Source organism: Taudactylus pleione, unplaced genomic scaffold (assembly GCF_031769625.1).
Source record: "Taudactylus pleione unplaced genomic scaffold, aTauple2 ptg000082l, whole genome shotgun sequence".
In the NCBI taxonomy this organism is placed as follows: domain Eukaryota; kingdom Metazoa; phylum Chordata; class Amphibia; order Anura; family Myobatrachidae; genus Taudactylus; species Taudactylus pleione.
The window spans coordinates 4,748,237-4,761,505 of record NW_028284484.1 but is presented as its reverse complement, the minus strand read 5'-3'; the positions used below and the strand labels follow the sequence as shown (position 1 = coordinate 4,761,505).

General features: G+C 45.4%; 1 protein-coding gene across 3 annotated transcripts in view; it reads right to left on the bottom strand.

The window, feature by feature from the left end:
* The window catches only part of MORN1 (MORN repeat containing 1), a 735,456-nt gene that overhangs the window by 685,221 nt on the left and 36,966 nt on the right, over window positions 1-13,269 (bottom strand). For all 3 annotated transcript variants that reach the window (XM_088468235.1, XM_088468237.1, XM_088468236.1), the window contains exon 2: window positions 3,539-3,610. In XM_088468235.1, coding sequence (XP_088324361.1) covers window positions 3,539-3,610 — 72 coding nt within the window. The remainder of the gene's footprint in view (window positions 1-3,538; window positions 3,611-13,269) is intronic.

Here is a 13,269-nt window from a genome sequence, read left to right as displayed (position 1 = left end):
TCAGGGGTAATTATTGATATAATTTGGTTGCAAATAATGTATTTACATGTTAATACTTGAATTTTGAAACATTTGGGCCTTGGTCGCCTATTTTTCCAACAGTGTTCCCCCTCATGTCAAAAGCTGGCTACAGCACTATTGACATTTATTGTGTTTTGCAGTCAGACTGACTTTGTCAATAATGAGTCGAAAGAACAGAATAGAGGTGCTAGGTCTATCTAAACAACATAAAAAAATAAAAATAAAAAAAAGATTCCCTCCAGCTCACTCCAGCAATATCAACAAAAAATACTTAAATCCTACATGATAATAGAGATTCAAGGTATTAGTTACATACATTTGCAAATATATGAATAAGCCCCAAGCCATCGTCAAGGCTCCTCTATACTGGCGTCCCTAACATTAAGGGGTTCACGTCCGAGAAGCAAGGTACCCCAAAAAATTTCAGCCATGGACTATCCCCAGGGTATCACACGAAAAGGGGGAAAAAAGGTAATAGTGAAGTGTAAAGAATAGATGTGTAAAGATAAATCAATAAGTGTTAATGAAATAAGAAATAATTAAAATGACATAAATAACAAACAATTAGAAAAGTGATAAAAAAAATATCTTTTCATTTTGTTTACTATATAAACAACATGTCTAGATTCTCAGCTTCAGGCAACAGCAGGAGCCTCTCCTTATTTGCCACCCCATTTGAGCACCATGTTTGAACATAGGGATCAATAATCCTTAACACCAGCAGCATTTTAACTATGCTCATGCCTTGGCTCAGTGATGCCAGTAATAAAATCTGAAAATGCATGAAGCCTAAATCTCACACATGTATGTGGCCACTGCACTTGGTAATCTGAAAGAATATACAAAAGTTCATTTACCGGTTACAAACCGTCCACTGCCCAGTGAAAAGCAACTTTGATCCCTTGCATGTATTTATAGAGTACGATGGCGGCATTTGCGGAGAAGTTGAAGTTTACACACTGTCAAAGCCGGATGATTGGCAGACAGGGTTTGCGCGATGCCATCTTGCGAATGGCGACAAGACTCCATTTTATAAATAGAGTACACAGCGCCATTTGTCAAAAAACACATAGTACACAAAACACAGCGCTAAATTGCTAATTAGTAGCATGTTAAGCATTTGAACGATCCCTACACAACCAATACCGACTTAGTGTCCCTTAGTATCGCTTAGTGTGTAAGATAGATACTGCAGTTTTTGTTAAAGATGGCTACCAGCAAGTGGGTTAGACAATGGCATTACATGTGATACTCCCCTCCACCCCCCATTGAAACATGTGCTTGATTCATGGAAGTTGGGAATAGTCTTGTTATTATAGTTATAATTCTACCCAGTTTTGGTGTTGTATAAGTCAAATAGGTTGTTGTAGTTATTATAATTGTAATCATTAATGGATATAATGATTTACAGTTACAACTTAATGTGACTTTTCTTATTTTCAAAATGGAGCTTGTCTAGAGACCATGCGGTTTGGACAATAGGGCATGTATCATTCCCAACCCCCCCCCCACACACACACCCTCACCAGCCATCTTGTACATGTGCTCTCAGCAGACATTTATATCTCTCTCATTGTATTTTGATCTCTCTCTCTCTGTCTCTCTCTTTCCCTCTCTCTTTGTATGGTTGTATTATCTCTCTCTCTACCTCTCTCTTTATATGGTTGTATTATCTCTCTCTCTCTCTCTTTGTATGGTTGTATTACCTCTCTCTTTCTCTTTTTGTATGGTTGTATTATCTCTCTCTCTCTCCCTCTCTCTTTGTATGGTTGTATTATCTCTCTCTCTCTCTCGCGGACATCTCTCTCTCTCCCTCTCTCTCTCTCTTTGTATGGTTGTATTATCTCTCTCTCTCTCTCGCAGACATCTCTCTCTCTCTCTCTCTCTCGCAGACATCTCTCTCTCTCTCTCTCTCTCTCTCTCTCATTGTTTGAAGTTTAATCACTGTTTTTTTGCATATGTAATAACTGTACCTTGGGTCTGTATAATTTCTTTGCGCTAAATTGTCTTTAGATCACAGCGTGTAACCTACTGTTTTATGTTGAATAATATACTTTGTGCTTTGGAAACACATGTTCAAGGTCTGAAGGCTTTTATTTTACTGTATGACTGCGTATGCAAATAGCGTCAATTTTAGAAGGTATAGGCAGGTTTAGAAGGTATAGGAAGGATTGTACAGGAGGTTTTATCACGTTACAACGACACCCAGGGGTAGATTTACTAAAGTGTGGGTTTTTAGAAGTGGAGTTGTTGCCCACAGCAACCAATTAGATACTACTTATCATTTATCTAGCACCTTCTAGAAGATAATAGCTAGAATCTGATTGGTTGCTATGGGCAACCTCTCCACTTCTAAAAACCTGCACTTTAGTAAATATACCCCACAGGGTCTGATTCAGAGGTGGGCATACTGTCAATGTTGGATGTAGTAAAGTGATTTTTTTACTACTGTGCATGTGTCTAATTCGCACCGCGCAAACGTCACTATTGTGTCCATGCAGAGTCGCAGTTGCGATTTCAGACACATGCACGGAGAAGTGTACTGAAAATGCAGTGGGCGTTTCTGGGCGGTGACATGGAGGTGTCTTAGTGCACGCACTGAGATAGTTCGTCTAATGGGCATGTTATAGGAGTCGCTCAAACACTCACATAGGAGGCAATACATGCACAGAGAAGCTGCACCTTCCATAGGGCTGGCACAAGTTTTGATGGCGTGTATAAAGACGCACCAATCTGTACTACTGCGTGTACAGCCGCTGAAAGTGGGCCTCTCAGTCCTTGCACACTCAAACTCACGAATGCACACAAGGAATGGGGCTTTGTATCGGCATTTGCATAAACTTGCAGATGGGCGACCGCCAACAGGCGCAGCTGCTGGACCTTCTTTATCCACCTCAGAATCAGCCCCACAGAGTGTAGGAAGTAGGCAGAGTAAAGGTGTTCCTAGGAAAGTACAGGCTCAGTCACTGATGATGTCCCAATCTGCAGAGCACTAAATTCTCTTTCATGTAGAACATTGAATGAGAGAAAGGGGTACAGAAGGCGAATTTTGGGACCGTTTCTTGCCATGTGGAAGCGCACAAGGTACTTCGAACTGCTTAAAAGCATTTTTATTTTAATACCAGTTCATACCAGTCTAAACAACTATAACACCAGTGTCCACCACTGAATCCTGTGGAAGGATAACAATGCTGTGGCAATGATGACATAGGTGGTTGCTTTATTGCAGGAGCAAATCACTAGCAGTGCATGATGGCTACAAATAGATGTTAGCTATAGCTACTGTATGTATACACTTCTTAGTTGCATGTCAATATTTTTACCTTTAACCCATAGCCCATGTGTCTTCACCATCCAGAACTAGTTACAGTATATGCAATGTGCCGTCCACTGATCTTTCGCTGTTCTACAGCATTGGTATTGCTAAAACCTATGGTAGTCAGTATGGGTACATTGTGTCTTTTCCATATTATGGATCACTGTGTAAATATAAAAAGGTTGGAAATAAAAATCTTACCGTGTTTTTTACCATCCTTCCATTCACCCTCATAACGGAAAAATGGGTTTCCATACACGTAAAGTCCATATCCTAGACATAAACAACAATTAATAAACAGTAAGAGTATTCTAAGGTCCAAAACAATACTGTCTATTTGTGTTAATGCTATGGACCACAAACGCTTCTTGCTTTGCTTTATTGATGTTCATGAGCCATCATCATGATGTAAAATGTCAGTGTATATACATATTCCATTTAGCATAATGTAAATGATCCATATTCAGTCTTCAGAGGCTGTGAGCCAGTGATAAAGGTAGTAGAGTTGGCCCTGCACTCACTGTACAGCAAGATTCTCACATGAACCAAAGTACCGGAGACCTTTCAATATTTTCTGATTTTCCCAGAGTTCAAGTTACTGGAGTAACCGAAGAACCAAGATCTGAATAATTACAGCTGGGCCTAAACTGAACAGACGGCTCTGCTGGGAGAAGGTAGAGTTTTGGGGTTCTGTGCTTGATAACATTCTTCTCTGTTCTAGTCACATTCCACCAGATTCATACAGAGAAGATACCTTGACCATCTATAACATGAAAAAAGAAAGATAATACTGCCTCTAAGGGCCTGATGTTGAGTAGCACGCGGACATGTCTGCGTCTTTATGCTAATGCCTCGGCCCAAATGAGACACCCACTTGCCATGTCTTGGAATGGAGTAAACCGTCTAGGTGTTTCATTAGATGCACCATTGGAAGCACCATCGAAACTCACACCAGCCCTGTGGCAGGTGCAGTGAGTATGGCATACTGTGTGAGCCATTGTTCGTCTTTAGTAGCAGCAGCTGTCAGCGACATGCCCGTGTCTGCCTAGCCACCCCTGTTACCTCCCAGGAATGCCTACTAAAATCTCCACTCCCTGGGGGCGATTCAATTGTTGTGAGGGCAGCGATAATTAATGAGTGCCCAGTGTTGCAATTCAATTGTTCTGTGCACCAAATTAGACTGGGTTTTGACGTGTAAAATGGCTAAAATTGCCTATAGTCCTGGTTTGGGCACCCAAACAGCTGTTAGGGCATCCTCACCACAGGTATATCGCACATTTTTGCTCGCACCCTCCAGAGGGTGCAAGCAGAAATGCCGGCGCTAGCGGCTGTCGCGCCTATATGGAGCAACAATTGAATTGTTTCATCGGGCACCCAAAACAAATAGCCACCAAAAAATGATTGAATCACCCCACGTCTCCGTGCAATAACAAATGTGAAGCATGCGCAGTGTGGCTTGGACGCATGCACAATATTTAAAAATGATACAATTATATAGTGTGCATATCGGCACAGCATGCGAATCAGAATCAGGCCCTAAGAGAGCAATTGCAAATATAAATTTTGATTTAATGTAAGACATGCTGCGTAAGCACTTGGTCACAACAAAATCAAGGATGAGCAATAATTATATTGTCAATTGCCATCTTAGGCTGGGTACACATTAGACTATATATCGTCCAATATATTATTCTGAGGCGGATCAGAACAATATATCAAGCGGAATGGGTATCAAATCCTAGCAGTCAGGATGCCTGCTGTCAATATACTGACAGCGACATCCCGATGCTCAGGATCCCAACAACGGTCAGGTAAGTATACTTACCCTCCCCCTTGTCCTCCTAACGCTAACCCTCTGTTTCTACATCCTAACACTAACCCTCCCCGTTAGTGCCTAAACCTAACACCCCCCCACCTTGGTGCCTAAACCTAACTCTCCCCCCTTACTGCCTAAACCTAACCCACCCAGTGGTGCCTAACCCTAACCAACCCTGGGGGTACCTAACCCTAACCTCCCCACTGCAAGGCTAAGACCTAAGCAGCCCCGCTATACTTACGTTCGGCATCCTGGTTGTCACGATTCCGGTGTCGGGATGTCACCAACTGTCGGTAATCCTGCGCCAGTCTTCTGGCCGGGTAGTGTCATTCAGGCGCCTTTCTTCAGCCAGGATGCCGCATGTCGGTATAATAACTACATCCTATATCGAGCATATCTTCTGTGTAATTGCCCGCTCCTGTGGGTCGCATGCGATACCGTGCTGCATGGCCAATCACACTATATTATATGCAGGACTGTGCAGTGTAATGAAGGACGGAACGAGGTATTGTTCCGTCATTCATTACATCAGGTAAGGTGTACTGGCAATCTCGCATGGTCTAGGGTGAAGGTAAATCGCCCCGACCATCGGCAAGATTGCCAGTTTAATTTGCGCGCAGCCATAGAAGCTGAAATAGCTCACTTTTCTCATACATTATAGGTGGTCAGAGTATTTTCTGCCTATGTGGGAAATCATAATGGCTGAAAAAATGTCTTGTCACTAAGATCTTTTTGTAAATAAGATAAAAAGCATTACAATCCTCTTTAAAACTATCACTTTGTATCACTTAGCAGCTCCTCCTATTTAGGGTCGGCTCGAGGCATGTTCAACCAGTGCGGTCGAACAGGGGCGCCACCCCATGGAGAACGCGCACCGCTCCCAGCCATTCCCGATTTCAGTGGGACAGTCCTGTTTTTCGGGCACTGCCCCGCTGTCCCACCCACGGGACGAGGTGTCCTGCGGGCGGCCGGGAGGTTGGGCACCTCCACAGCCGCAGCTGTGCGGTGGTGCCAGCCCCGGAGAAGAGGAAAGGATGCCGCGCACATGCATTTAGTGCGGGAAGAGGGCTGGGGGCAGCCCAGCTACTGATGTAGTGCTGGGCTCACCACCAGCCTGACATTAACGGAAGGTGTGCCATACGGGGCACTCCCCCAAATAACACCACTCGGGAGGTGTGGTCTATGGTAATTAGTCCACACCCCCATTTTCGGCCACGCTCGGCGTAAGGGGCGACGATTACCCGTCCTGCACAGGGCATTGGCATTCCCTTCTTGTAGAGCAGATCTCACAGCATGCATTAATATCATATAACTAACCTCGTCATCCCAATTTGATAAAAATAATTAAATAGTCAAACTCAACTTATTTAAAACAAAGAAAATCTAAGTCTCTGTATTTTGACATTCAGTGTTTTCTCCCAGAACTTTTACAATGGCAGCTTGAAGTTGTCCTGAAAACTCACATTAATTTGATATGAAGCCATGGGTAGTTTTTTTATACCAAATGTCAATTTCAAGGCCGGCCAAGACAAAGATGGAATGTTTACATCACGCTGTCTTAAAAGTTTTTTTCTTGTTTTTAGTCACTGTATCAGATGGCAGTGTATTAGAACCTAGAATGAAGTCAGCCTCTATAAGCAGGTACATGCAAATTGGAATTCACAGGACTCCGTGGATTTAGAGGACAATGTGCTCTCTGTGTAATTATTATTTCTTTTGGACTGCGCTGAAACAATGCAACATCTGCTCTGCAAAGTTTGATTTGGCCCATTCCTCTTAATGTTATAATCATATATTTCAACAGAAAACTTTTTGGGTAAAATGGCTTAGTAAAGCAGTCACAATCTGTCATTTATTTGACAAAGTATATTAAAACATTTTTCTCTAGATGTTTTAGAAAATGACGCTATGGTACTTTAAATTAGACTAACAGCATCTAATGGTACTTTATGCATACACTATATAATAAACCATTGCAGTTAAGCGGAGCTATGTGGTGCAGCTAAAGATCGTAGAGCTACAATGGTTTGAACTAACTTTTACAAGGCTTCCTCTGCAGGAGTAAATAGCTCACATGTTAAGTGTCTGACTGTGGTATATGAGGTTTGGAGTTCAAGTCCTGTGTATAGCATGCTGAGAATTATCTGTTTTAAATACAGGGAGGTTTAACTGAAGGTACACATATCTCCTGTACGTACAGGTTTGGCTGCCGGAGATGGGAGCCAATCAAACAAGCCTGCCTGCCCCTGCCCCCAAATACTGTATATCAGTAGAACATTGGAAAAAAAGTTGCAATGGTGAGAAAACATTGGATCCTCAGCATTGCAGGATTAACCATCAGAACCAATCCATCCATAGGGATCATAGCTGTGAACATATTTGACCGCATTAAAACATTCACAAAATGACCTATCAGAGTCCATGTCCCTGCAAAACAATTTTTTGATACATTTTCCTGATAAATAATTTCTTATTACCTTGATATTTAGTGAAAAGAAATCATGTTTATCTGGGCTAAAATGTGGGCAATGATAAATCGGCCCCTAGTCCTCAGAATGGCTTCCTGTGTGCACATTTATACCTACAAACATGACCTTATTATACATTCTTCGTAAACACTGATGAGACATGTGTAGACATTACAGTACCTCTTGTCAATTAGAGTTACAAAATGAAAGCAAATGTTTGATTTAGATGTACATTAAATGCATTCACAGCTGCGATCCCACATGCAGCCGCTGTGCTAATATATGCTAATGCTGTAGCAGACTGGATATTCATTGAGACGCCCACCAGCGACATAGCAGATCCAAGTAAATGAGTACAAATACCCAATCACAGTTCATTCCACAACACTGTGCAACATGATGTAATGTAAGGCCTGCTGCATTAGCTTTCTGACATGAAAATAGTTACTTCTAATTGATTTCTCTAGACGACGAACGAATACGACATTTAAAACTCCCAGTTAGCTGTTGGTTCCGAGATATAGCCCATTTATGATGATGTAGGGGTGTTTTGTTAAATACTAGGAAAGTTTGGCATCTGGAGAATATATAGGTTGGCAAACCTGAATACAGGAATGCTGAGTCATTGAAGGCCATGTAGTCATTGTAGGCCATGTAGTCATTGAAGGCCATATAGTCATTGTAGACCATGGAAAAAAATGTCCATCACAGTGGTTGATCGAAGCAAAATTCTTCTGCCCCCTTTACACATCAAACTCACACTTACAAATAACTTTTTAAAGGGGATGAACAAAGATGGAGACGCTTTAAAGTACCTGAGAGGAAAATATCTACTTCTGAGTGATGCTGAAGTTTAGGAAGGAATCCTTGTTGGGCCGCAAATTTGTCAACTTAAGGATGAAAGCATTGATTGAGTCCTAATGAGAAAGCAGCCTGGGAAGCCTTTAAAGGTGTTGTGCATAGTTTCTTGGGTAACAGAAGAGCTGGAAACTATGTTGAGATTGTGAATAACCTTCTAGAAAAGTATCATCAGGTAGGCTGCAATAAGTCACACAAAAAAACACTTTCTTGGCTCTTATCTGGACTTCTTCTCTGACAAGTGCGGTGCAGTGAGTGACGAGCACAAAGAGCGATTCCACAAAGACATTTCAGCAATGGAAGGAAGATATCAGCAGGGGCTGGCTGGCAACTTTTAGCCTGGGGGGCAAATGCATGCAGGCGGCCCTGGCAGAGGAGTAGCGTGTAGCCAGGGTGCCCGAAGAACGTGCGTGCTACGGCGCCGCCCCCCCTCATGTGTTTCAGGGAGGAGGCGGGTCCATATGGGATTAATGTAAGGTAAAAATAAAGATTAGGGGCAGCCCCCTGTCGTAGTGCCCATATGCAGTGCCCCCATGTGCCACAGGAGATAACACCCTTATGCAGGCCTCCAGTAGTGACCCCCCCTATGCAGTGCCCCTTGTGCCCCCAGTAGTGGTCCCCCCTGTTCAGTGCCCCTTGTGCCCCCAGTAGTAAGCCCCTTATATAGTGCCCCCAATAGTGGTACCCCCTATGCAGTGCCCCCAGTAGCAGTCCACCCCCTCATGCAGTGCCCCCAATAGTGGTAACCCTTACGCAATGTCCCTTAAATAGTGGCCCCAGTTGTAGTCTCCCCCCTATGCAGTACCCCCAGTATTGCCCTTTATATAGAGCCCCCAGCAGTGGTCCCTCGCAGTGCCCCCAGTGGTAGTCCCCTCCTCCTATGTAGTGCCCCTAGTAGTAGTCCCCTCCCCCCTATGCAGTGCCCCTAGTAGTAGTCCCCTCCCCTTGTAGGGCCCCCAGTAGTAGCCCCCCTTGTAGTGCCCCCTGTAGCAGTAGTCCCCCCTTGTAGTTCCCCCAGTAGTAGTAGTCCCCCCTTGTAGTGCCCCCAGTAGTAGTAGTCCCCCCCCTTGTAGTGCCCCCAGTAGTAATCCACCCCCCTAGTAGTGCCCCCAGTAGTAATCCACCCCACTAGTAGTGCCCCCAGTAGTAATCCCCCCTGGTAGTGCCACCATAGAAATCCCCCCCTGGTAGTGCCCCCATAGTAATCCCCCCCCTGGTAGTGCCCCCAGTAGCTCCCCCCCCCAGTAGAGAGAGACTTAATTAAAAAAAAACACTTTATGGGAGAGACGTCGTCATGGCGATGGCTCTCCCATTACCACTGCGGGAGCCGGAAGATGGCTCCCGCAGTGGGAGCAGTGGCAGCCGATGAGAGTCTGACAGACTCTCAGCGGCTGCTGATTACAGCAAACACACAGCTGCCGGCTCCGGCGGCTGTGTGTTTGTGCTGTGTAGCGCTGACCGGACTCCGTCCGGTCAGCGCTAAACACGCGGTGCAGTCTGTGTCACAGTGACACAGACTGCCCGCGGCCCGCATGACGCTGCGGCCCGGGGGGCACATGGCACCCTGCCCCCCGGACCAGCCCGCCACTGGATATCAGGGTAGGTGGGACGCTTCTATGAGTGCTGACTACTGTAGGACAGTGACAAGAGAAGCCCCAGAAGACGAGTTCAAGCGACAAGCAAAGAGAAAGTGCTCTCATGAATAGGCCACTATTTGAGACAGTACTTGCCGTTGCTGTATGTTTCATTTTTAGTTCTTATTTGCAAATGATTTAATTAAAACAATTGTTATTTATGTTGTATAAAGAAAATATCAGATTGTCTTAAAATTGCTTTTCACTATAACTATATTACTGTAGTACTGTTTATTGCAAGCAGTGTAGCTCAACAACTAGAGCTAATGAAAACATTCTGAAGTCATATTCGTTTTTCTTGACCTCATATTAGTAAAGTATGACTATTTTTAAAATGGAAACCAATTAAAAGTATTTCTTTGTTGTATAGTGTAATCGGCCATGCAGAATGGCCGCCTGAACTGAGATGTCGGAACGACTTTATCTACGTACTGGATCACATAGGCAGGCTATGACATGCCCCAAAAATGTCCCGGACATGCCTTCGTTTTGTGTCACACCTCCCCATTACCTCCCCCAAATTGTCCCTGACTGTCAATCACTTTGTGCAGCAATACTCTCAGCGAGCAGCATTGCAAAGGTACCTTAGTACTGACTGATTCATGCGCTGTCATCTGATAAACTGCGTAATTATCGGAATAGCGTACATCTCTGAATCAGGCCCTAAGTGTATAAAGAATTTCATGGATTTGCCAACATATTTAACTATACAATGAATAAAACAAAAACCTGTCACCAGGGGCGTATCTACCCATTGGCCAGGATGGCATTCGCCAGGGGCGCCGACCAAAGGGGGGGCGCCATCCGGCAGTGCCACCAATAGCCAAGGGGTGGACATGTCCCCCAGCCCCACAAGTGTAGGGCAGACCGCAGTGGTAGCGGTCTACCCTACACAGTTTACAAACACGCAGCCGCCAGCGGCGGCTGTGTGTTTGTAATAGCAGCCAGCTAATAAGAGTCAGACAGACTCTCATTTGCTGCTGCATCGTCTGCGGAGGGAGCCGGCTGGAGCTTACTAATGAGCTCCGTCTTCCGGCGCCCTCTGCAGCATGTGATGGGAGAGACGTCATGACGTATGATGTCTCTCCCATGCAGGAGAAGAGCGGGCATGACTGAGCGGACAGCGGCGGTCGCGTCAGGAGCGAGGATCAGGTAAGTTTTTTTTTTCTTTGTGTGTGTGTGGAGATTGGGGGCACTGAAATAGGAGGTGGCCGCTACTGGGGGCAATTTATGGGGGGGTGCCCTCTACAGGGGGCTCTGTATAGGGGTGGCCACTACTGGGGGCACTCTATAGGGGAGGCCACTACTGGGGACAATTTAGGGGGGTGGCCACTACTGGGGGCACTGTATAGGGGTGGCCACTACTGGGGGCACTATATAGAGGTGGCCACTACTGGGGGCACTGTATAGGGGTGGCCACTACTCGGGGTAATTTAGGGGGGTGGCCACTACTGGTGGCACTGTATAGGGGGGACTACTACCAGGGCACTGTATAGCGGGGGCTACTAATGGGGGCAATGCAGCATAGGGGGATTGCTACTGGAGGGTTACTACTGGGGGCACTGCATAGGGGGCGGGGCGCCAGTCCATTACATTGCCAGGGGCGCTTGGATCCCTAGATACACCCCTGCCTGTCACTCTGATAATACAGTGCTGATCGCTTCTCCATTATTGGTTTTGCGTTCACCAGGCTTGGGGCCTGATTTTGAGTTGCACGTAATGCTGATGTTAATGTAGTTGAAAGATTATTTACAACTGCACAATGGTGAAAAGTACTGAGAACCCCTACGGCACATGCGTCATACAGAGTATGCGCACAAAGGTGCTGTGGCTATCAGGTCAGACAGTATCAGACATGTTGCGGAAAAGTGATGAGTGGTGTCTGGGAAGTGGCTAGTATTGCACGCAAAAATGATCGCTGCATGTGCGCAGTGTGGCTGTGACGCATGCACGGTGGCAAAAAAAATCACTCCTCAGCATTTGACAATGACATTGCGTCCACCTCTGAATCAGGCCCAATGTTATTGGAGTCTTCATTTTGACAGAAAAGTCCACATCTTATGTTAATAGTAGTATAAGGGCACGGCCGTGCGGCTGGGATGCCGGGGAGAGTGGGTAGGGGTTAGCGGGCGTTAGCTGTGGCCGGGAACCGGAGATGGTAGCGGGCGTTAGCGGTGGCTGTGTAGCAGGCGTTAGGACCCGGGGGAGGTAGTAGCACACAGATGCAGGCTTGGATCCGGAATATCCGTAATACCTGCATCTGTGTTTAAATAAAACAAACCCCCCAATATAGGGTCCCCCTTTCCAGGGCACCCCAGGCCCAGGCTGATAGCCGGGGCTATCCCCGGCAGCCCTGGGCAGTGGGTGCCGGGTTGATTGTGTAAAGTGTGGTGCAAGTAAAGTTAAAATATTGGCTTTTGCTGTGCAACTACAGTTCCCAGCAGGCATCCCCCGCATGCTAGTACTTGGAGAACCACAAGTATCAGCATGCGGGGCATTACGGGACTGCTGGTACCTGTAGTTCCACAGCAAAAGCAATATTAAAAAAAACACAGAACACACACACCGTAGAAAAGTACAATTTTATTAAAACATACATGCACACACACACACACATGCACACACTATCTCACATACTCACCTAGTATCCCTGAAGCCAATCCGTCCTCTTCTCCAGGAGATAATCCTATGGAGTACTTGTAATAAAAATTCCATACTCACCTCTTCCTATACGTGGATCTGTCCTCTTCAGGCAATCCAGGGTCTTGGCAAAAAAAAAAAATGCAAAAACGCGGACCCTGGTACATTAGTAGTGTCCTCTAAGGACACTACTACCCGAATGACAACTCCACCTGGGACTTCAGTTCAGAAATCCCGGTGGGGAGAGCTCATTGGCTGAGAGAGGCGAGTCTTCCGCCTCTCAGCCAATGAGCTGTTCTCACCATTGACTTCTCACTGTGCCCTTTTCAAAAATGGCGCCCACCGCCACTACCACCCACACTGACTTTCCATCTTGGTGCACCAAAGTGAAGCCACCTTGAGTACACCTAATGGAGGCTCCTACTGAGGCTGCGCATCAGGTTAAAACTTCCTATCTCGATAATGGCGGATTTGTGAGGTTTAAAAACTATAATTTTCTCAATTACCTAAACCCCA